This window comes from Priapulus caudatus, unplaced genomic scaffold (assembly GCF_000485595.1).
Source record: "Priapulus caudatus unplaced genomic scaffold, Priapulus_caudatus-5.0.1 Scaffold314, whole genome shotgun sequence".
In the NCBI taxonomy this organism is placed as follows: Eukaryota; Metazoa; Priapulida; class Priapulimorpha; order Priapulimorphida; family Priapulidae; genus Priapulus; species Priapulus caudatus.
Window position 1 is genome coordinate 272,498 of NW_014577375.1, and position 24,967 is coordinate 297,464.

The 24,967-nt window shown below is 43.7% G+C and overlaps 2 protein-coding genes across 5 annotated transcripts in view; one reads left to right on the forward strand and one right to left on the reverse strand.

Moving 5' to 3' along the window:
* LOC106808922 (probable ATP-dependent RNA helicase DDX43) overlaps positions 1–13,388 on the reverse strand; it is a 14,571-nt gene extending 1,183 nt beyond the window's left edge. Inside the window, exons 1-6 of one of the 4 annotated variants that reach the window (XM_014811841.1) lie at positions 13,027–13,388; positions 12,253–12,448; positions 11,950–12,004; positions 10,360–11,728; positions 9,786–9,890; positions 8,102–8,550 (exon numbers count right to left, since the gene is read on the reverse strand). In XM_014811841.1, the coding sequence (XP_014667327.1) occupies positions 8,102–8,550; positions 9,786–9,890; positions 10,360–11,728; positions 11,950–12,004; positions 12,253–12,439 (2,165 nt within the window). In that variant the 5' untranslated portion in view covers positions 12,440–12,448; positions 13,027–13,388. Of the gene's footprint in view, positions 1–8,101; positions 8,551–9,785; positions 9,891–10,359; positions 11,729–11,949; positions 12,005–12,252; positions 12,461–13,022 lie in introns of all 4 variants that reach the window. The other 3 variants (XM_014811843.1, XM_014811842.1, XM_014811844.1) reach the window with 3 other exon arrangements.
* Positions 13,389–13,425: 37 nt separating this feature from the next.
* Positions 13,426–24,967, forward strand: part of LOC106808919 (phosphatidylinositol 3,4,5-trisphosphate 5-phosphatase 2A-like) — a 33,702-nt gene continuing 22,160 nt past the window's right edge. Inside the window, exons 1-8 of the mRNA XM_014811836.1 lie at positions 13,426–13,448; positions 18,838–19,008; positions 19,268–19,331; positions 19,526–19,778; positions 20,159–20,234; positions 20,513–20,650; positions 21,544–21,631; positions 22,073–22,226. Coding sequence (XP_014667322.1) covers positions 18,875–19,008; positions 19,268–19,331; positions 19,526–19,778; positions 20,159–20,234; positions 20,513–20,650; positions 21,544–21,631; positions 22,073–22,226 — 907 coding nt within the window. The 5' untranslated portion in view covers positions 13,426–13,448; positions 18,838–18,874. The remainder of the gene's footprint in view (positions 13,449–18,837; positions 19,009–19,267; positions 19,332–19,525; positions 19,779–20,158; positions 20,235–20,512; positions 20,651–21,543; positions 21,632–22,072; positions 22,227–24,967) is intronic.

Genomic DNA, 24,967 nt, shown 5'->3' on the forward strand with positions numbered 1-24,967 from the left:
ATCGCACCTTCCGTTATCTAAGTAAATATGAATCTATATAATGAATAACGATATACAAATAACACGGAATTTAGGATATTATGTCTCCACGTCACCTTGGTATCTGCGGCTCGAAAGCGCCATGTTCCAGCATTCGGTCGCCTCGTCCATTACGGAGGACGAAGTACGCCATTCACGTCGGATCAGATCGTTCTATGGATCAGGTCGAGAAGGCGTCCCCGGCGTTCGCCACGACGATCTCCACGCCGCGGCGCGGCCTCGTACTGGCCCCGTATCTGGTCGCGGGTTGGCGCTGCCGCCGCTGTACGACGCACAAGCCTTCAGCGCATGCGCTTGTGGGGTAGCGGATCTTCCGCGGCTCTCGCCTCGATCTGCCTGCGCGGAGTTCGCGCGTCGGGCGGGACAGCACGACATCGTGCGCGGCGGCGCGCTCGTGTCCGCGTCGTGTCGTCTGGACTATCTATGGTGACGAAAGGCCTGGAACGGAGGAACTGCGCGTCTGTCCCCGTGCCCGTCTTGCGGATCCCGATCAAATCGAGGCCCTGGAGGAGAGCATCGCCACGCCGGCGCCTGCAGATCGGGGCTCGACGATCGACACCGCTCGCGCAGACTTGTTAGGATGTGCGCCGTGGTGTTTGGAACGCCGCTGCCGAACGTCGAGACCGGCTCGTCGTTCCGGGATCCTGGGCGGCCGCTCTGGTCTCGTGAGGTCCGCGAGATGTGTTGTGCTCGCGCCGGCGGGAACTCGGCGACGTCCGCCTGGCCGCATGTCGCGACGTTCGTTGTCCTCGACGTAGAAGTTCTTCGTCACCGTTCCGTAGTTCACGGTTAACTGGCTCCTGCATGCGCCCAGCTGTCCGGCGTGCAGTCTGGCTACCAGTTGATCGTTCGCGTGCGCGTCCGGGGCGCGACGGCCGCGCTCGCCGCGTAGCGATTATACGACCTTCACTTTCCTCGTTGTGAGAGTGCGGATCATTTACTTCGCCTTCTTGAATGCCTCAGTCAGCGCTACCGACTTAGGTTCGACGGGGTCGACCACTCGTCCTCGTCGTCGGCACCGCGCACCTTGTTACGCGCACGCCGCACACGTCCCTGGATCTCTCGGATCTTGCAGCCCGGCGCGTCGGATCCCCTTGCCGACGTTACTTGTTGCCGACGGCGACCGTTCTCCCTCTCGTCCGCCGCCGCCGCCGTCGTTCAGGCCCCTGCGTTGTTTCGGCCGAGCAGCGTTCTTCTCGGCGCCAGCGTCTTCCGGCCGCGCGCGTTGTTTCTCGTGCTGCGCGAGGGTTGTCTTGAAAACTGTTCGCTCCAGGGAGGTCTTCGATGAGGAATCTGCGCGAGATCCGTCGACCTCGGAGCTCCGGAGAGTTCGACCGGGCGTTCTCGCGTCCGACGATCCTACGTATCTGGCTATTCGCGCGCCGGAACTATCCTCGACGTTCTCGGATCTTTCGAACACGGCCTTTCCCAACCGATGATAAGGCCAGCTTCGGCGTTGTTAACCATCAGTGTCGACGGGGACTGCCTCCCGAGTGCCTCCTGCCAAGGCTCTCCATCTCTGTGACGGGAAAGAACACAAAAATTATGCCCGCGAAAAACTCGCACATATGCGTATGCCAAGAAATCTGAGGATAATAAAACGCAATTTTTGGCAGTTTTGTGATTAGAATAGCACGGTCCTCCACAAAGTGAAACTATTTATAAACCATTATGGGGCTTCTTGATTTACATTAATGAGAACTTGATTACTCCTAATTTTGCATTCTTCACTCCTTCCCTAAAAAACATACATACCTATTTTCCCGCACCTCTGGCCCAGAGATTGAATTATTTCCGATCCAGTTTTGTTCCACGTTACCATTGTTCACAAGTAAATGTCATTATATATAGTTCGTAACAAGCAACTATATACTACTACAGTGAGGAGAACTGTCTTCTATCATACTGAACTGCGTTAATTTAATCCATAGATTAAAGGACATATATACATGCTAACAGAAAAAAATTTGCAAAAATGTGCGACTTTAAAAAAGTAGATTTTTACTGTCATCTTCTGCAGGACACAGTAGCCATTCCCCCCCCACAATTCCCGACCCCTAGTAGTTATCTATACCTGATGAATTTCCTGGTTGACCCCTATCACGCCAATGATGTTACCAACGGATCTGGCCTTCACGAGAACCAGCTATTTTGCATGCGTGGTTGTGCATACGACTATAAGCGGATATTGCTGGCTTGTCGAGGTAACTTTGTACCGTTCATGGTGGCATCCGGGTCTCTGCACCCCAGTCTTTCTTCCAAATCACACATCTTGATGTGGCCTGCAAAGCAAAACTCTTACCTCTGTATGCTTAGCCGCCACACTAATCCGACCGAGCGCATGTGAAGGCTTGACGATTGGATCGAGATGTTCTGAGTTTGAGCTCGCGGGGCTTACAGATTGGCCTCGGGAGGTCATTTTGGCGCCGATTCAGAATTTTGAATCGGGAGAGTATCGGGATCGAATAGTGTGCGAGGGCTTACGACGCGACTCGGATTAGTGTGCGTAGGCCATCCGACCCGATCGACGACGGCGCTGAGGAAATGACCAATCACAGAGCTGCGCCATGGAAAACCGCATTCGAATGAATGGCATCGGAACCATCCGGAAACACTCCCGACGCTTTAGTACACGCTAAATCCGCTTGGAACGCCACGAGAGTGCCTATGGTAGTGCCGTCAACTTGAGTCGGAAGTGTGCGGTGGCCGTCCCCGATCGAATCAGGATCGGGTGGATAGTGTGCGGAGGCGTTCGTGCCTGTGACAGTGCACAAAGTCGGATAGTGTCGGCTAGCATAGTGCGCGCTAGCATTTAGTTAGCTTTATACTCCTAAGTAGACCACCTCATAAAATCGTAGTGTACATTCCGTTATCGTACCAGTCTGCAGTGACAAGGTCAATGCAATTCGCAATGTCTTTCCCTTCATGATTACTACCCTCCCCCCCGCGGCGCCATTGCGTAGGTGCTCTTTCACTTAAGTAAACGGTCATAGACTTCATGAGCATCATACAGACTAGACTGACTAGGTAGTAGCGATGCTGATCGCTCGCGCCATTATGTCTAGATTTCAAGCAACCATATTTTCAGTATAAGTCAATGTAGCTACTTTCAGAAGACGTAACTTTTTAATAATATATCATATTATGAAAAAACAAAACATTTGTGGTTCTAGATGAAGAAGGCCTCAACCCGTTTATCGTTATTTATTTTCAGAATTTTTACCTGTAACCGTTTCTTAGATAGAAACGTGGCCTAAAACCCAACCAAAAACGTAAACGGGCTAGCCAGCCGACCTGGCATGAAGCGCGCGGCCACCAAATTTTATCGAACGGGCCCCAACTTGAGCCTCTTGGGGCAGTTATAAGAATCATCTAATATCACTTTTATTGGATATTAATAATGTAGACCATAGCTTAACTGTTTATCTGTAAGGTGTTTCTTTTCTGTTAAAATAGTTAGATCATTGGTTGAAAATTGTATTCATTTAAAAATCAAAACGCTTCCAGAATCAAACTTCCCGACATCGTTGAAAAAGAAAACACCCAACCATTACAATCCTCATTCGTTGATCATATTTAGATACGTCATCATAACAAATTGAAAAAAACAGTTTCTTATACTGCCCCAAAATCAATTTGTAAAACTATCGCGTGGCATTACAGCTAGTGTGATCAATAAGGGCGTAAAGCGTTTTTGCTGATTGGCTGAATCGGACATGGGTCACGCGTTTCTTTCAGTGTGGTAATAGACTTGTTACCTGTTCACCACTGACGCGTTAGTGTTAGCGTGTGGAACTGATCGACGGGTACCAGTCTTACGTCGGTAACTGCATGAAGCGCATAGTGTCAGCCTAAACGTTAGACGCGTGGATTAGCATGTCGCATATATTTATTATTCTTTAGCGTGTTCCTCTGCAATTTTATCACACATGTACACAAAGATAGAACGCTTATAATAGTTGATATTAGTTCTGGTAATGCAAGTGAGTTTGCTTGAACGAAAACATGACTGATATGAAGGTCAAAAAATGAAACAAACTGAACTAGTGGTGAAACTTTTCTAGTTGACTGAACTCGGTTACTGATTAGTTTAATATAATTAATTATCTATCAATGCCATTATAGATGCCTTTGTGCCAGAATTAAAATGGAAAAAGCAACTTACAATTAACTGGCTCTTGGTTTTATAGATGCTCTCATAAACGGTGTCTCAACTGCATAGTATCAACTGTTTCACGACAATTACTTTTTGGTATTTACTCCACGTTCTTTCGTTTCTGTCCATAATTAATTATATTCATACAATTTTCATGTAATTGCCTCTTACATATGATACATACTGTGTTTACTATGCACTATAGTATGCGTATTCTTGGAGCCTATAAGTAGGAAAATTATTTCATTAAATTCATTTCGATTTGTAATTTTACATTTTCTCCCCCAAAATATGATGTCCATATATACAATTCCTTGCACACGTTACATGCATTTACTGAACATATTCACATACTATGTGCTCCTGACATTTACCTATATAAATCTTATATTAATCTAGCAGACAGTTGAAACTATTTTAATTTGAACCCAGACGAAACTACGTTTGTTACGGAAAACGGCCGCAGCTGAAAGTTGTACTTTTCGAATTTTCAATTTTCCTTTCAAAATTTGACTTCAAGTATAAAATAATGGGTCGTCATTAAATGTAATTTTCTTTCAGCAAACCTGCTGTAAGGATGCATTTCTACCAGTGGCATACAACTTGCTCAGTGGGGTAGGTAGAAGCAGAACCCTTAATTAATTTTACCTCAAAATTGGAGAGGAAATTGCTCAAAAAATGTCGCGTGCCGCGCTGATACAAAAACATAAATCGCTGGTATGCGAGCTATATTCAGACACTATAAAAGGGCGAAGGGCGTCTTCCAGATTGCATGTTAATTAGTCATTTATATAACAGTCATATCCTTATTCAACTGACGAAAGTTATATGGCCGTGTATGAATTATTTACTTTGCAAATTTGTACGAACAAATCATACGCGCGGCTTTAGAACACACATTCGGAAAATAGGGCCTGAGGGAAATATAACCAGCGACGTTACTAATCGCGGAATAGCTTCCTAAACCCTATAAACCAAATCATGACAGATTCAAGTATCACTGTAATCTACATGGCTGCCAGAATTCATCAAGTGGCTGCTATTTTATTGGGCTCTACTCTTATCTGAGAAAATTTTTCGACAGTATCCCTACGAGTAGTAGTACTGGTGGATTGAATGTTACTGTTACTGTTAGCCTGTAGTACTTAGTACGTATTACACATCGTTTGGACATGCATACAGTGTAACATACGTGTGGCAGAGCCAACAAGGGTCGTATACTTATTACAGGCTACAGCTAATGAGCTTAGCAACAGTCAAGTGCTATTCGCCATGACTTTGACCACACGCCACACCGGTCAGGTAACCATTGCCATTGGCTGTGAGGTGTGAGTGTCAAAGTTAATAAGGGCCTACTTATGTACTACAGTATACATGCGTGCCGTAAAGTATCAGGACAAATTTTACAGAGACATTGTACAAAGAAACTATATGCTGCACCTACTTACTGATAAGTACTTGGCATCGGCAAGACATAATTATACATCTACTGACGAACTACTGGCATACGAAGAATATTTTGTGTATCTCTGATCAGGGCGCCACATCGGACGTTGAGATGCTTGGTCTCAGAGGGTTGTGCGGGAATTTAATACTTGGTGTTTTATTTGCATGCTGTTAGCACTGACATGCGCCTAAATGCAATACATCTGTAAATTATATTAAGTAAGCGCTATATTCAGTTTGATTTGGATTTTGGGAGCTAAAATTATTTGCGCTATGCATCAGCGAAGCTGAATCTACATGTTCCGTTGTTCTAATCATCGCCTACCGGAATGTTACTAAACAAGATCAAGACGGAGTTTATGCGGATGCGTCTAACGCAGGTAATTTGACGTCTTGGTACTTGTAGCATCTCATACATGTACATGATCTTTCGTATGTGAACTCTCTTCCTTCTGCGCTTTAGGTTAGTATTAAAAAACGGAAACTTTTTCTATCCACTATTACCTATTGCATGTGTCTAGCGATTTGTCCCGATTCCCTTGCAGACTGTACATTGTTATCGAGCCAGGACTACGAGAACATGGGTCCGCAATAAAACCAATTTGCGCTAACGACTAACCTAACCATAACTCTACCATAACCCTAACTATTATATTGATATTAGATATTTATATATTTGATGTAAATGACAGTTGGTTTTATTTAGGACGCCTGTTCTCTATCCTTGAAACCGACGTACGTACGTGGATGTAGGGCCTACTATAATTATGATACATATCGTATGGCTAGCTATACTAGTCTAAACCAGACCAGGGCTCTCCGATGTTAGCACGTCGTAGTCCTCTCTCCGCCATACGTAGTGTTAAGTAAGAAGGGAACTTGTGCTACGGCGTAGCTACTACTATTGTACTCCGACACCTTTTCTGACACGTATAGTTATACAGTCTCTTAAAGCACAATACTAGTACTGGCTGACTAGGGTCATGTCCCAGGGGTACTGCTGGAAGAGCGTACCGCTCGGGGTACGTCTGTGTATACCGTAACGTACGGCCTGAATACAGAATACTTCTATCTAATCATGACGGACCGTACCTGCCGACTCACTAAACGAGTCTAGGGAGTCAGCCTACTCCGTAAGCCCTACCTGACCCTAACCAACGCCCTAACCCTAACCCTAACTTACCCTAACCATCTAAACATCTAACCTCTAACCATATCAGATAGATAGTTTATCAGGAGGTACCGTTCCGGTATAAGGACCGGACCGACCCACCCAGGGTACGTTCCGGCAGTACCCTGGGGGACATAGACCCTATCAGCACTAGTACTAGTTGCAACAACAAGCCTTAATTAAAACAAGTCACCCATGATGTAAAATGTTAGAATTATGACACCAATTAGCTGTACAAAACTAGTGAATTAATACACTGAGTGTTCCACCAATAGTGCAACACAGAACACTCACTTCCTCTGTGATTGTAATAATGTAAACATTCACCCACATGCAACTCGGGTCACTGCCTCTCCTTGTGAGTATTTTGGAACGCTGCGTTCCATCTCCTCTCAAACACTTGCCGATGCTATCTCTTCTTCAAAACACTCGCCAATGCTGCCTCTACACTCATTCACTTGCCAACACTGCTTCTCCTTCTGAACACTTATCAAAAGTGCATTTCCTTTTGATTATTTGCCAACATTATCAGGGTTCGAATTTCGGCTGAAATTCTAGTGGACAGCGGGACCAGCAACTTCAGAAAGCTGGTGGTCCTGCACAAAAGTTGGTGGTCCGCTTATTTATTACCAGTGAGTAACAAAATGGTATATAAAAATAACCATTAACAGCATACATGTAACTGAGTTACCTAATGTTCAACTTTATTGGTGTAGCACTTGGGTGGCCGAATAACACAATACACATAGACCTGGGACAGGGATGTGCCTGCGGTAGCCAAACTAACTTGACTTACCACGTAGAGTTGGTCAAATAATGGTATTATATTTCAAGCTCTAGGAATGTCGGGGGAGCTTCTGGGAAAGTTTTACTTTCGTTTTTCTCCTCCCCAGTCCTCGGTACCCCCATACGTAGATCAATGCAGCCGCACATCCTCAAAGTTACAACTGCCTAGAATCTTTAAGTATACTAGCTGGAACCCGTGCTAAGCGCGGGCTTAGTGGCTGTGATGCATGTGTTACCAGTAGTGTTATGTGTAAGTTGTTAGTTGTTACAGTCTCTCTCTCTCTCTCTGTCTCTCTCTCTCTCTCTCTCTCTCTCTCTCTCGCTCTCTCTCCCTCTCCCTCTTCTAAATCTGCAGACCATCGCACCGCTCGCTCGCTCTCCTCCAGTCCTCACGCAAGACGAAAGAGATGGCGCTCTCACCATGTCTCTCCCTTCCCCCTCGCTCCTTGTCTCTCTCTCACTCTTTCTCCCTTCTCCCTCCCTCTCTCTCCTCTCCCACTCACCTCCAGTCCTCGCGCGTCACGAAGGAGATGGCGGTACCGGTGGCGCCGGCGCGGCCCGTGCGTCCGACGCGGTGCACGTAGTCCTCGATGTTTCGCGGGAAGTCGAAGTTGAGCACGTGCGTGATGTCGCGCACGTCGAGGCCGCGCGACGCCACGTCCGTCGCTATCAGGATGCGCACATCCGAGTTCTTGAACTCGCGCAGCGCCGTCTCGCGGTCCTCCTGCTCGCGGTCGCCGTGGATGCTCTGGCACGCGACGTCCATGAGCGCGAGGTCGCTCGAGAGGTCGTCGGCCTTCACCTTCTTGCCGACGAAGACGAGGAGCTTGTCGTCGGGGGCCATTGCCGCGATGAAGTCGAGGATGCGAGACTTCTTCTCGCTCTCGGGGACCATCTCGACGATCTGCGTGACGTCGTGGCACGCCGCCAGGTCCAGCGTGTTGATGAAGACCTGCGAAATTAGGTATTTTTAAATTAATTTGAGATTGTCATGTTAAACGATTTTTTTGTAATTGAATTTTAATTATTTTCGATTAGTTATTGATTCAAATTAGGTATCTTAAAATTAATTTGAGATTATTATGTTAAATCATTTATTAAATAATGATAATAACGATTTTTTGTAATTGAATTTAAATTGTTTTTGATTATTCATTGATTAAAATTATTAAGTTATTTATTGATTTCAATTAAAAATATTATGGCTGGAAAATACAGTTAATTATCTTGCAGATTAATCGAGGAAAGTACAGGTAATCTACGTTAAATTAATCAAGAAAAGTACAAGTAATCTATGGCGAAAAAATTCTGAAAATTTCAGGTAATCTACGGTAGATTAAAGCGATCATTGCGAGTTTTTTTCAGCGTTTTTCAGTGTTTATTCTCACTCTCATGATGCCTATCTTTGTTGCTTGAGTAACAGTAATTGTTTGAAATAACAATAAAATGTCTTAGAACCTCATGCAAAGACAAAATCATGCACGATTACAATTTTGCGTTCTCTTGTCGATTTTCGCTGTCATGTCTCGTGATACCGCGAGACGTCAACAAGCGTGCAGTAATGCAAAAATCGCACCGGAGATATTTTTGGTCAGATGTAAACACAGAGGTCCATAGTATTAGTAGCGTAACACAAACAGGAGTGTACGGTAAGTTGTACCCTCATAAATATTAGTCTTCAAAAGTCCTAGGGACTATAAGTATAACGAAGACGGAGAGAGAAGTGGATCAAATCGATGTATCAACACTGCGGATTATCACACACAAATAGATGCCCCTTTGTTTTAATTATGTTCGCTTGTTTGAGACGCCATTTGTGATTTTTGAAAGTCGTGACACGAAAAAATTTATTGCTGGTATGATGTGGTCAAATAAATTTTTCTATGCTATAACTGCATAAAATCTTGGTGTTTTGAATGTTGGTGTAATCAGTGATATTTTCGCTGTCAGGTGAGACTATATTCAGCTATATTTAGTTTTTTTTGAGCAAAATTCTCGCAATACTCGTTTTAACAGCGAAAAGTACGAGCAATCCCACAGTGAATTAATCCTGAAACTTACACGTAATCTATGGTAGATTAACAACGAAAAGTACGAGCAATCCAATGGTGAATTAATCCTGAAAATTACAGGTCATCCACGGTAGAGTAACCGTGAACCGGCAGAGTAAACCAGTGCCACACTCACCTGCATTGGGTTCTTCATGTACTGAGTTGCGAGCCGTCGCACGTTCTCTGGCCAGGTGGCGCTAGTCATGACCGTCTGCCGGTCAGGTCGCACGTCGATCATCACCTTGAAATACGCTCATCATATTTCACGACCGCCGTAAAAGTCTGTTTAATTTATGTAATTAATGGTGTTATTAAGTAATGTTAAGTAATGCTATTTAATTTATGGCGGCAAGCATTAGTTTACGCAACTTCGTGCGGCTCAATGAATTTACTTTGCGACAACTGGAAGCATCGCTGAAACTGTCGGGTTGAATGAACATTCGTCGGAAGATAAATTTTATGATAATAATAGTATACACATAATACAACTTAATAATATAATATTATAATAATATAAATTTCAGAGTCACCTTCCATATCGAGTAAATATGAATCTCATAATAATAATATATAATAATAGTATACATATACAATACAGTGATCTTATATAATGTCTCCGATCGTCACCTTCCGTATCTAGTAAATATGAATCTTATAATAATAATTATACAAATAACACGATATAGTGATATTATGTCTCCGATCGTCACCTTGCGTATCTGCGGCTCGAAGCCCATGTCCAGCATGCGGTCAGCCTCGTCCATTACGAGGTACGAGACGCTCTTCACGTCGATCAGATCGTTCATGATCAGGTCGAGCAGGCGTCCCGGCGTCGCCACGACGATCTCCACGCCGCGCTCGACGGCCGCGATCTGGTCGCGGCGGCTGCCGCCGCCGTACACGCACAAGCAGCGCATGCCGCGGTAGCGGATCTTCCGCGCCTCCGCCTCGATCTGCTGCGCGAGTTCGCGCGTCGGCGACAGCACGAGCATCGTCGGGCCGGCGCGCTCGTTCCGCGGTGTCGTCTGACTCTCTATGTGCACGAGGCCTGGAAGGAGGAACGCCAGCGTCTTCCCGGTGCCCGTCTGCGCGATCCCGATCAAATCGAGGCCCTGGAGGAGAATCGGCCACGCCTGCGCCTGGATCGGGCTCGGACGATCGAACCGCTGCGCGAGAACTTGTTCGAGGATGTCGCCGTGGTGTTGGAACGCCTGCTCGAACGTCGAGACCGGGTTCGGGATCGGGCGCCGCTCGGTCTCGTGTAGGTCCGCGACGATGATGTTGTTGCTCGCGCGGCGGAACTCGGCGACGTCCGCCGGCCGCATGTTCGCGACGTCGTTGTCCTCGACGTAGAAGTTCTTCGTCACCGTTCCGTAGTTCACGTACTTCTCCGCTTGCATGCGCGCACTGTCGGCGTGCAGCTGGCTCCAGTTGATCGTTCGCGGCGCGTCCGGGTCGCGATCGGCCGCGCTCGCCGCGTAGTCGATATACGACTTCGACTTTCCCTCGTTGGTGAAGTCGCGGATCATCTTCTTCGCCTTCTTGATGCCGTCAGCGCTACCTACTAGGTCGACGGGTGTCGACCACTCGTCCTCGTCGTCGCCGCGCACCTTGACGCGCACGCCGCACACGTCCTGGATCTCTCGGATCTTGCAGCCGGCGCGTCCGATCACCTTGCCGACGTCCTTGTTGCCGACGTCGACCGTCTCCCTCTCGTCACCGCCGCCGCCGTCGTTCCAGCCCCTGGCGTTGTTTCGGCCGCCAGCGTTGTTCTGGCCGCCAGCGTCGTTCCGGCCGCCGGCGTTGTTCTCGTAGCTGCGCGAGTTGTTTGACTGTTCGCTCAGGAGGTCTTCGATCGAGGATCTCGCGAGATCCGTCGCCTCGGAGCTCCCGGTGAGTTCGACGGGCGTTTCGTCGCCGTCCGAGCGATCCTTACATATCTGTATTCGCGCGCCGGAACTATCCTCGAGTTCTCGGATCTTCGAACCGCCTTTCCCGATGATAAGGCCCAGCTTCCGGTTGTTAACCATCAGTGTCACGGGGACTGCTCCCGAGTTCCTCTGCCAAGCTCCTCCATCTCTGTGAGGGAAAGAACAAAAATTATGACGCGGGAAAATCGACATATGCTATGCCAAGAAATCTGAGGATAATAAAATGCAATTTATTGGTTTGTGATTAGATAGCACGTCCATCAAAAGTGCAAACTATTTATAACCATTATGGGCTCTTGATTACATTAATGAAACTTGATTACTCCTCATTTTGCATTCATCACTCCGTTCCCTAAAAAACATACATACCTATTTTCCCGACCTCTGGCCCCAGAATTATTCCATCCATTTTGTTCCACGTTACCTTGTTCACCAAAGTAAATGTATTATTATAGTTCGTACAAGCAATAATACTATACAGTGAGAGAACTTGTATTCTATATACTGAACTGGTTAAATTTAATCCATAATTTTAGAAGACATATATACATGCTAACAAAAAAAAATTTGCAAAAATGTGGACTTTAAAAAGTAGATTTTTACTGTCATCTTTCTGCAGGACAAGTAGCCATTCCCCCCCCCCCAATTTCGACCCCCTAGTATTGATCTTACCTGTGAATTCCTGTTGACCCCTATCACGCCATGATGTTTCGACGATCTGGCCTTCACGAGACCAGCTATTTTGCACTGGTGGTTGTGCATACTGACTATAAGCGGGATATGCTGGCTGTCGAGTAACTTTGTACCGTTCATTGGTTGGATCGGTCTCTGCACCCCAGTCTTCTTCCCAATCACACATCTTGATGTGCTGCAAAGCAAACTCTTACCTCTTAGTCTTAGTTAGCTTGTATACTCCTAAGTAGACACTCTAAAATCGTATACATCCCGTTTACGTACCAGTGGCAGTGACAATGTCAATGCAATTCGCAAATGTCTTTCCCTTCATGAGTACTACCCCCTCCCCCCGCGGCCATTGCGTAGGCTGCTCTTTGTCACTTAGAAACGGTCATAGACTCATACATCAACAGACTAGACTGACTAGTAGTAGTACTGGTTGGATTAATGTTACTGTTAGCTGTAGTACTTAGTACTATACACATCGTTGGACATGATACAGGTGTAACATACGTGTGGCAGAGCCAACAAGGGTCGTAGTACTTAGTTACAGGCTACAGCTAATGAGCTAGGCAAGTCAAGTGCTATTCGGCATGACGTTGACCACACGCCACACGGTCAGGTCAACATTGCCATTGGCACTGTGAGTGTGAGTGTCAAAGTTAATAAGGGCCCGTACTTATTTATTACTACAGTATCATGCGTATGTAAAGTATAGGACACAATTTTACAGAGAACATTTACAAAGAAACTATTGCTGCACCTACTTACTGATAAGTACTTGCATCGGCAAGACTAATTATACATCTACTGACGAACTATGGCATAGAAGATATTTTGTGTATCTCTGATCAGGGCGCCACAATCGGACGTTGAGATGCTTGAGGTCTCAGAGGGTGTGCGGGAATTTAATTACTTGGTGTTTTATTTTGCATGCTGTAGCACTGACATGCCGCTAAATGCAATACATCTGTGAATTATTTACATAAGGCTATATTCAGTTTGATTTTGGATTTTGGAGCTAAAATATTTGCGCTATGCATCAGCGAAGCTTGAATCTACATTTCCGTGTTCCTAATATCCCTACCGGAATGTACTAAACAAGAGTCAAGACCGAGTTATGGCGGATGCGTCTAACGCAGGTAAATTTACGTACTTGTACTTGTACATCTCATACATGTACATGATCTTTCGTATGTGGAACTCTCTTCCTTTCGCTTTAGTTAGTATTAAAACGGTAACTTTTTCTATCGCTATTGCCGTATTGGCAGTGTTCTAGCGATTGTGCCCATTCCCCTTGGCAGACTGTACAGTGTACGGCCCAAGGATAGAGAACATGGGTCCCAATAAAACCAATGTGCCTAACCCTAACCATAACCATAACTCTAACCATAACCCTAACCTATTATATTGATATAATATTATATTTATATTGATGTAAATGACATTGGTTTTATTAGGACCCATGTTCTCTATCCTTGAACCGACTGTACTGTGACTGTAGGGCCTATATAATTATAATATACTGTAGGCCTACCGTAGCTACTAGTGCTAAACCGACCAGGCTCTCCGACTGTTACACGTCGTAGGACCTCTCGCCAACGTAGTGTTAAGAAAGAAGGGAACTTGTGGCTGCGTAGCTACTAGTACTACACCTTTTCTACACGTATAGTTATACAGTCTTCAAAAGTCACAATACTAGTACTGCTGATAGGGTCTATGTCCCCCAGGGTACTGCCGGAACGTACCCTGGGTACGGTCCTGTATACCGTAAACCGTACCCTAGATATAAATACTTCTATCTAATATGACGACCGTACTCGCGCGACTCCCTAACGAGTCTAGGGACGGTTGCCATATGCTACTCCCTAACCCTAGCCCTAACCCTACCCTACCCTAACTCTACCTAACCCTAACCCCTAACAACTACCCCTAACGCATTCGCTAGATAGTTATCGGGTCGTTCCGGGTGGGTATACCGGACGTCCCTGGTACGTTCCGGCATTACCTGCAGCGGGTTCTCCCCAGGATGAAATTCACAGCGGAGGGGAGGGCGTAGAGGAGGGAGGGGGGAGGGGAAACTAGGGGGGGGGAGAGGGGGGAAACTAGGGCGGCGTCGGAAGAGAGGCGTGTATTTTTATCGTACGACTAATTAATGCCGTATTAAATCGCCCCCACACCATAGCGCGTATTTGGCGTTCTTCTATATATAAGAGGGCCGAGTCGCGTGTACAGTTAGCGAACAGGTACTGTGCATTGTTAGGTTAACTTGTGTAACTGTCTTCAGTGCTCGCGTTGCGTGATAAATTACACGCGCGGATGTCCTGTTTGTTGTGTGTTGGTTATGAACTTGCACTTCTGACGACCGATCTGTCTGTTGTGGCTTTGCAACTTTTTTGTGGTGGAATTTAACGCGCGCGCACCGATTCAAATCGGGAGGGAGATTTCCAACGGGGCGCACGATTCAACAGGGCGGGGAGTTTTCCAACGGTGCGCCTTTTGCGCACGTAGGGGGAGAACCCGCGGGGGACATAGACCCTATCAGCACTAGCTAGTTTGCAACCACGCCTAATAGGGGACAAGTCACGCGCATGATGTTAAAGAGTGTTGTAGGTGTGTTTGACCCAATTAGCTGTACAAAAATAAGTGATTAATACACTGGTGTTTCACATAAGTGCCAACAGACACTCCTTCTCTGTGTTTTTTTTTTTGTAAACATTCACCACATGCACCTCGGCGTCATGCCCTCATTGTGCGTATTTTGGACGCGTGCGGCCCCGTCTCGGCTCTCTCTCAACAGCTTGCGATGCTTCATCTCTTCTTCAACACGCGCCACTGCCTGCCTTACCCCTATTCCTGCTTTTTTTTTCTGACACTTATCATATTTTTAGTTGCATTTCCTTTTTTATTTGCAACACCATTATCAAGGTTCGAATTTCGGCTGAAATTTCTTTTTTGGGGACCAGCAAACCGTTGTCGTAAGCTGGTGAGTCGCTGCAACAGTTGGTGGTGTCGCTCTTTTACTACCGTGTGGTTTAGTAACAAACTGTATATAAATTTTTACTGTAACTGAGTTACCTATGTTCAACTTTTATTGCGTGCTTAGCCTTGGCGTGGATTTTTTTTTCCGAATGACACTTTGTTTACCATTTGTGTGTGGGGGATCGTGTCCTGCCGGTAAGCCCAAACTGGTAACTGACTTACACGTAGAGTTGTTTTTTGGTTTATCTTTCAGCTTAGGATGTGGGCGGAGCTTCTGGGAAAAGTGTTACTTTTGTTTTTCTCTCCCCAGTCCGTCGGGGGGTACCCTACGTGTAGATCATGCTGCCGCACGTCCTCAAAGTTGCTCAATTGCTAGATCTTTAAGTGGACTGCTGAACCCGCGCTAATGGCGCGCCGGCTTAGTGGGCCTTGTTGATGATGTGTTACCCGTATTTGTTAGTGTTATTTGGTTAGTTGTTACTGTGGTTTTTATGGTTGAGTGATACATGTCAATCTTTGGCTGTGAGTTGTCATTAGTGAAATTACACAACTTTTGCACGCACGCACGCACGCACAGCACGCACAATTCGCCAACTAAATTAAGTATGTAGCAGTTTGTTGCTTCTAGATATCGAACTGAATAAATAGTTCCACTTCACTAAAGAAAAGTAACGAATTCAAGTCACGATAACCCTGCGGACAGTAGGAAACTTATTACTTATGCCGTTACGCCATAAAACACTCGTTTCCAACATGCGGCATTGCCGCAATTTGAACTTTTTCACGGTCGCGGTTTGTGTTGTTATGGCGAATCATGAGTTGGGACTACTTGGGATACTTTTTTTTTTTTCCCATTCAGACGGAGAGTATTAGGCATACGCTTCCCGCGTATTACGATGAAGTTCTGGGGTCTACAACCGGGCGGACCGTCCCATTGCGTAACCGTTAGTATTTTCGAAGCATAATGGGGTGAGGGGGAAATTGCCGGTCAGGAGGACCGGCATTTCGATAGAGGGTGGCTTGGCGCGAGCCGAAACTTGGTGGCCTCGGGCTCGGGTCGGCCACCAATTTCGACGCTGAACATTATCCTCGTCACCGAAGTAGGTGTAGGCTCATTACATATTAAGTAATGCAGGTATACAGAATCTATAATACTTTACCAATTATTGTGATGACGAATGAGTGGAGACGTGAAATGAGTAGACATCAGGGGCGTCTTGTCAGGAAACAATTAGTCTTAACATTAACTTAAAAAATTAATTTTTCTCCCCCTTGGTTAGAGCCGCTTGGACCGAGAAACCCCCTATTTTTTTTCGGTAAATTAGCGGAATTAACATTCTTGTACTTTTCTTTACTTATGCGGATCATACCCTCTTTAGGAGATCTCCACGTTTGCGCCAAGGGATTGCTCTGTGAGCACCATTAAACCCCCCCCGGTTTAACATTGGCGAATGATTCGATCGATCACTTGTTTCTATTTATAGAGGGCCAGGATATTTATTCTTTATGCTCAAGCCAAAAAAATTTCAGAAATTTCCACACTAAGTTATGTTACCAAACATATTTTGAATTTTTATGTAAAAAATGATATTTGGCTATTTATCACTACCAGACGGCAGTGCGCGATACAACATTTTTTGCCACCATGTAAGCCACATATGGACAAAATAGCCCATCCAGCGATTTTTCTTTAATTTACATATTTTACCGACGAACACTCGAAATAAACTGCTTAAAAATCTAAGTTCATGTGTAAAATAGAATTTAGCGATAAAGAGGTCATAACTAATACAGTAAGGCCACTTATTAAGCCAACCCTGCGGGCTTTTTCTTACCACAATGTTCATCATTAAACGAGTGTAAAATTATTATAATCCTCAGTTGTATCACAGCAGAAATATCCATTATACTCCAGGCTACTGATGTCAGAAAATCGCAACAGAAGAAAATCAGCCGTTTTTCTATTTTCTCCACAATGAGTGACCGCCTGTGTAAAATGGTTTAAGTAGTTATATCTATTAGGCGTATTACTGACGACATCATCTGACTGAACTGACACCAGTAAATTGCGTACATTTCCAGCACCTGAGAATTGTAATTACGAGCGTTACCATCGCAAGAACGCTCTTACTCATCGCGAACTCGTCATCTGACGTCAAAAAAGCTATAATGTCAACCAAGCGTCGCGCGTGTCGGCCACTAGTTAGTCGAAGGGCTAGTGTGGTTGGCGAGGTGTCTAGAACTTATTTGAGGCATGGCGATACTTGGTTGATACTAGCAGATGTACATGATGTACATATACATGTATGACAGCTTGTAGGCATGGTTGACGCCGGGGATACCGGCCTTAGTTAATATCGTGGTTGGTATCAATGTTTCTGACGTCATAAATGGCGTTAGCCACTGCTTACTACACCATGTACGGCGGCAAGCAAAAACGCTCTGACAGTTCACAGTACCGTAATATGGAAATGAGCATGTTTCATGTGGCAAATAGTAGTGTTAAGCCATGAATAAAGTTGAAAACGAAAAATCGATGAAATTTCATGCACAACGTGGAGAGTATCGTTAACTTTAATATTAAGATGAAAATAACACATTTCGACTAAGAATTACAATTATAGTGATATTATATTTTATATTAATGAGTAATATCATGTGTTTTTCTTGAAAAACACGTCAAAAACATTAATTATCTACCAATCGTGAAGCAAAACAAAAGTGTCAAAACATTTACAAATGGCGTATGGCATTTGTTCTCTTGTTTTAAATACTTTTGCACTGACCACACGACTCTCGCGTCTTGTGTTACAGTGTGAGAATTTGTCTTGTGCAGAATAAATTCAAGACCGTGTCGTTTTTCATCAAATATTATTTATATGTGGTTAGCCATCATAATATGCATAAATTACTGTGATGTACAATAAATGTGTATGAATTTGAATTTTGTGATTGATTCTCATCCAATCAGCAGCCTTGTGATGAAGCTCTTGTTATCGTAAGTTTTCACTTAAGTAAGTTTAGTTACGATAGGTTTCTGTCAACGCTATTAACTTTTCTCTTAACATTAACATTAGTCTTAAAATTAATCGTAACTTTACGAAGTTTCGGACAATGGGCTCTTGGTGTTCAACAGAAATATTTTCATTGTGAATTTGTTAAAAGTTTAACAGGATTAGCAGTATAACACACATTCATGCAGTAGCGGATCTAGAGGGGGGTTCGTGGTGGGGTTGCACCCCCCCCCCCAATTTAACCACTGACTGATGTTATGATACTAGTAAAGTGAGGCAAAAAATAAAAAAGCCAGTCTGAAAGCTGAGAGAAACTGGGGTTTTCCCCTATGACTACACAGCTGCCTGAATTTTCTAGGTTGGAGGGGGGCATGCACTCGGACCAGCCTAGCACCGCGTGCCTTCAGCACACCTTTACTCAAATACTCCTGACATATATGTGTATATAAAACCCCAATTAATTGTGTATTATAATTACACTGGCATTTCAAGTTGACCTTACGTAGTAACACTCATTTTATTGGGAGCTCTGCGCTTAGGCTTGCCTATAGTATAATTATATTTTGTATGTGTGCTGGCATTTCAGACCAGATGTGTATCATAGGTTCACACATAAAGTAAAGATGCCACCTGGTTGGCTGCACCAGAGGATCAGCAGAACGCGGGCGGGCGAACTCTTGCTCGAAAACTCACTAGATGGCGCTTTTTTGGTTCGAAGCAGTGAGACTGTCGATAATGCATTTGTGCTCTGTGTCTTGTAAGTACCTAATGAACATTCATACGTGAATAGAATATAGAATACAAGTGGGTGACAGAGAGACAAGAACCAATGAATGTGAATAAAACAACACAAATTCAGTATTGTTTTTTTTTGTATTCGCCTGGCTCCCTTATTGGATGACTTTGCCGCATTTTATTTTAGTAAGGTTTATTATTCGTTTGGTACTAAATTTGTCACTAGTATGTTTATCATTAACTTCTTCATCTATTTGATATTTTTGTTTGTTACCATGCAGATTCGAAGGCACAATTCATCATTACAGGATATTTACTGATCCAAACGGTAGTCTGTCCATACAGGTAATAAAGCACTTATATAATTGACTACCTGTCCTTATGATTCATAGCATGTCATTCAAAGAAATTCCTTAGTTAAACATTGTGGTAATAGTTTTTTTGTCTGTTTGGTCACCATAAATTTCCAGAAAAAATGCAAAAGAAAACCCACCCAGTAAATTGCATATGTGCGAGTCTTTTATTATTTACTCTGACAGGTGCAAGAAGGAGCCATGGTAGTAAAGTATGACACTTTGGATGAGCTCATTCAAGGACACTCCAGGTTGAATAACGGCCTCATAACTATGCTGAGGTATCCTGTACTGGTGAGGGCCGCTACCACTGATGCTCCAACCAGCACAGTGACCCACACTAACCCCGTCATCACAGGTGGCGCTAGCGTTCCTGTCAGCTCAGCTGTCATCAAAGCTCCTACCAACAGTGAACCCAATGCTGGTGATGATTCTAGCGGTGAGTTCAAGCCTAGGAAAGCCATTCGTCATCAAAAATGTTGCGTATTTGGCACTGTTTGCTATTTTTACACGTGCAGACTCATGAGTACAAATGGTAGAAAATTGTACCTGATCATTAGCAGTTAATTAAAATGTTAAAAAACAACACCACAATCATGGCAACGTACTACATATTAATTTAATAGCAGGATAACTTGTACGTTATAGTAGAAGTTGTACTGGTGGTAGTAACAATACGAGTAAAGGACATTGGCTCTGTCAATCTGTGTTACCTGTGTTAAAATCCTAATATAGGTTTGCAGTGTAATATGTGTGTGAGTGGCATGCTCTGGCAGTGACTCATGTGTGTAATATCAGCACATCTTTTGCTTTTTCTAGACGAAGAAGTTATAGACGTGAAACGGTTTGCATCACCGTTGCAGACAAAGCTAAAACAGATGTCACCAGGGCGCTTGTATGTACCAAAACATATCTACACTTATTTTTATTAGGAGAGTGTAAATGAGGTTAAAGTACTCCAACTCTTGACACAACGATAATACCTCTACCACTGAATCCGCACTGTTGCATAGTACACAGTTTTCTGTGTTAGTAATATTCTGTTGTTGCCTACTCACAGGTATATTCCTACTATACTTTTACCAAGACTACTTCCTATTCGTAACTCACAATTGTGATGCAGATGTTCGTCACACCTATATCCACTGATACTAATATAACTTTGCGTTTTAGCAATGAAGAGCTGCATAACAAACTTGAGACGTACGTCTCCAATGGTGTCATGGCGGACGTCGAGGCAGTCAACAGTGGACAACCACACCTGCCTTTGCTCAGAAATGTTTTGTTTGATTCGGCTTCTTCTTTTGCAAGGTGAGCCTGCAGTAGCGGATCTAGAAGTGGGGTTGGAAGAGTTGCAACCCCCCACCCGATCATCCACTGACTAATGTTATGATACTAGTAAAATGGGGCCAAAAATAAAAAACTCAGTCTGCAGGCTGATAGAAACTGGGGATTTTCCCTGTGACCAGACAGCTGCCTGAACTGTCAGATCCTGAACACTGTCACATTGGGGGTGCACTAAATCCTATGCACCCATACATGTTCTTAAGGATACATCTTAGAATGCAGGAGAAAGCATCATATATTTCAAAATTTTCTACGCCTTCATTCAAATATCGACCCCCTTCTCATGAAAGCTAGATCTGCCCCTGGTCTGTTACATGCGTTGTAACGTCATTCGAGTTCAACTGTTTCGTACGAAGAGGTGTCATGCGTCGGGGGAAATGGAAATTCTCAAGTTTAGACACTATAAGACAATGTAAGCTACTAAAACTAAAGTCAATCTCTCCTGAAGTCTTATTTTGGATGAGAGTTGTGTACATGCTGGCATATATCTAGCATAAAATATGGGATCAAGGGATATTTATTAAAGGTGTGAATCGTACTCAACATATCAGGCTTTGTTAGTTATAGTGTGGGTTAATTATGCTAGTCTACTAGATATCATGTTTGACTGGAGTCATGTGATCCATTAGGGACTGATGGGACTGTTTAATGAACTACTAACGAAAAGTTGAGTTGAGGCATTTCTTGTGTCACATTCTGACGTGAAAATGTTTGAATTTTTTTTCATTACAGCGAAGCAGAAAGAAACTCTGTTTAATGACTGGACTGTTTAATGAACTACTAGCGAAAAGTCGAGTTGAGACAGTTCTTGTGTCATATTCTGATGTGGAAACGTTTGAATCTTATTTTCATTGCAGTGAAGCGGAAATCTTTCTGAAGACGCTGGACTCTCTTCGACAGCTATTTGATACCTCAGTGACGTCTAGTCATAAACAACAGTTACAGGTGATTATCAACATGATTGAGATTTAATAAACTTGTCATGTGTGTAATCATGTAGATTCTCCTAGTTAAACCTGTCATAGCAAGTGGCAGATGCTATTGTGACCAAAATTTGTGCCACGTAGCTACTTACAACACAATGACTTTCATTACTGCTTTATCCGTTATGCTCTATGCGTATTTAAAGTGCATCTTGAAATAATGCTTTTGATTGAAACAATTTTAACCAAATAATTTTTGTGGCAATTGATCTCTGATGTAAATATTCGTTTTTAAAAATTTAAAAATTATCTTGAACTGTGGAAGGTGTTCCATGTAGTTGTGATATCTGGCTTCTGCGGTAGTACGCAAGTCACTCTCCGGTAGGTCTATAGTTAAACCTATCACTCCGATGTGTACATTGTTGACCGTGTTCATTGTCGTGTAACTCGTTTGAACACACAGTCTTCACTGCAGAGATGTTCTTCGATGGAGGATTTGATGGCAAAACTAAAGGATTGCATAACCGGTGTCGGCGATCTGGAGAAGGAGGTGGTAAACTGGATGGTGTCGCAGGATGCCCTCTCCGTTACTTCATCAGAAGCATCTGTCTCACAAAGTAAGGCGACAAAATCAATTTTTGACTCCTAAACGCGCTCTCTCTCTCTCTCTCTCTCTCTCTCTCTCTCTCTCTCTTAGCTGCTGGAACTCCTAAATGCTAGGTCATTGCAATATACACTTAAACCCTCCAATGAGGGACATTCATGGAAAACTGCAATGCGTGATTTCTTGATAGGTGTCTATTCTGTAGAGATCAAGATCCTATTCAAGGGAAGCCTAAAGTGTCCTTTATAGAGAGATGTCAGTTCTGTAGAGATGGTTTCACTGTGTAACTACTACTCAAAGGAAGCCTAAAGTGTCCTTTATAGAAGGAAAGTTGGTTCTGTAGAGATGGTTTCACTGTGTAACTACTACTCAAGGGAAGCCTAAAGTGTCCTTTATAGAAGGAAAGTTGGTTTTGTAGAGATGGTTTCACTGTATAACTACTACTCAAGGGAAGCCTAAAGTGTCCTTTATAGAGAGATGTTGGTTCTGTAGAGGTGACATAGGTTTGACTGTAGTTGTGTGAGTGTATAGATGTCTACATTTATAACTGCTATGCTATTACTTGAGTGTGTGTGTCATTGTAACTGTCTCAGAGTAATTGCTTGTGTCTATATGTGGCTGTTGTTGTTGCTATGCTAGGGTGATTTGCGTGTGTGTGCAGGCACCAGCTCACGTGTATGTTTCAGTGTGGTGTATGTGTGCAATCGTATGTCAGTGTGGTGTATGTGTGGATACATATATGTCAGTGTAATGTATGTGTAGATACATATGACGTCAGTGTAATGTATGTGTGTATACGGTGTGTCAGTGTGTGTATGTGTGCAATCGTATATCAGTGTGGTGTATGTGTGGATACATATATGTCAGTGTAATGTATGTGTAGATACATATGACGTCAGTGTAATGTATGTGTGTATACGTGTGTCAGTGTGGTGTATGTGTGCAATCGTATGTCAGTGTGGTGTATGTGTGGATACATATATGTCAGTGTAATGTATGTGTAGATACATATGTCAGTGTAATGTATGTGTGTATACGTGTGTCAGTGTGGTGTATGTGTGCAATCATATGTCAGTGTGGTGTATGTGTGGATACATATACAGGGGTCGAAATTAGATTTTTATTATGGTATCCATTTGGGATACCAGGTATTGAAATCTGGATATGCCCCCAAAAATCTGGTAAATCGCCATGTTTTAGCTCACACTTGACATCGTCAGTTGAGCTATTGCCATGGGTCGTCATTCGCGTACGTCCGTGCCGTTCCGTCCGTCCGTGACCGTCAACATTTGGTTTCGCGTCAACGATAACTCAGGAACCCGTTTGACCCACATGTTTTGAAATTGGTGTAGTTGTTATGCTATCCTCGCCAATAATGGAAGGTCCTATTTTTAAGCCACGCCAAGTCGACGTACTTTTCGAGCCACGGGGGGGGCGGCAATTTTTTGAGCAAAAATCGGAATTGCCATTAGTCAGTTCAGGTTCAACGGATTTTGCTCATTTTTTGGTATGTGAAGTGAATAAGGGCTAAGGGTTTGATATTTAAAAAAAAATTATGCAATTAGGTAGGGTTTTGGCAATTGATATAGCATATTCAATCATAAACACAAACAGTTCGTGCGTTCACACTCGTCTGTTCGTTTTACAAGCATTTCATTGGACAATTATCTTTAATGCAAAATTGGTATTTCCTCTCCACTCTGCGATAAAACGTCCTATATAGAGTAAAGATTTACAAAAACGATGGTCGGAACGCAGCAATAACTATTTATTTCAAGCGGCCATCACTACAAAGCGCGGTATCGTCGCCATCTACGGTCCACAAATTGGTGAACATTTTGGTATTAAATTTTATTGCGATATATACAGATGGCTCGTTTCTATAATGTACTGTCGATGGTTTGCTCAATATAAAACTGACTTCTTCTTACCCACTCATTTGTGTCCTTTTTTGGGTGAGCTACAGTGTATTGACACTTTCATTGGATAGTACATTTCAACAATGTTGGTATGCCCAAAAGCTTGAAATATGCAATAATAGATTTGAAAACTATTAATTTTGTAATGTATTATTATAATAAAAACATGAAAACAGTTCACAGGTACCACAGACAAGTACACTGCAGAACGTATTGTCTCAGGATGGCATTGTCCTGGTTTGCTGATAAGCAATGTTATACACAATGACATTTATGACACATTGGCTACCCTTGACACTTGCGGCTTGCCAAATATGCCTCAACAACTCAACTACTCCGATTTGAGCGATTTTTTTTACTATCCCGGCGGATACCAAGCATTGAAATCTGCGTTATCCAACACAAGAATCTACTTATCCCAGCGGATTCGGGTCGCGCTAATTCGACCCCTGAATTATATGTCGGTGTAATGTATGTGTGTATACGTGTGTCAGTGTGGTGTATGTGTGCAATCGTATGTCAGTGTGGTGTATGTGTGGATACATATATGTCAGTGTAATGTATGTGTAGATACAGTATGACGTCAGTGTAAATGTTATGTGGTATACGTGTGTCGTGTGCGTGTATGTGTGCAATCGTATATCAGTGTGGTGTATCGGTGTGGATACATAGTAATGTCAGTGTAATGTATGTGTAGATACCATATGACGTCAGTGTAATGTATGTGTGTATACGTGTGTCAGTGATGGTGTATGTGTGCAATCGTATGTCAGTGTGGCCGTGTAATGTTGCTGGATACATATATGTCAGGTAGTAATGTATGTGTACGATACAA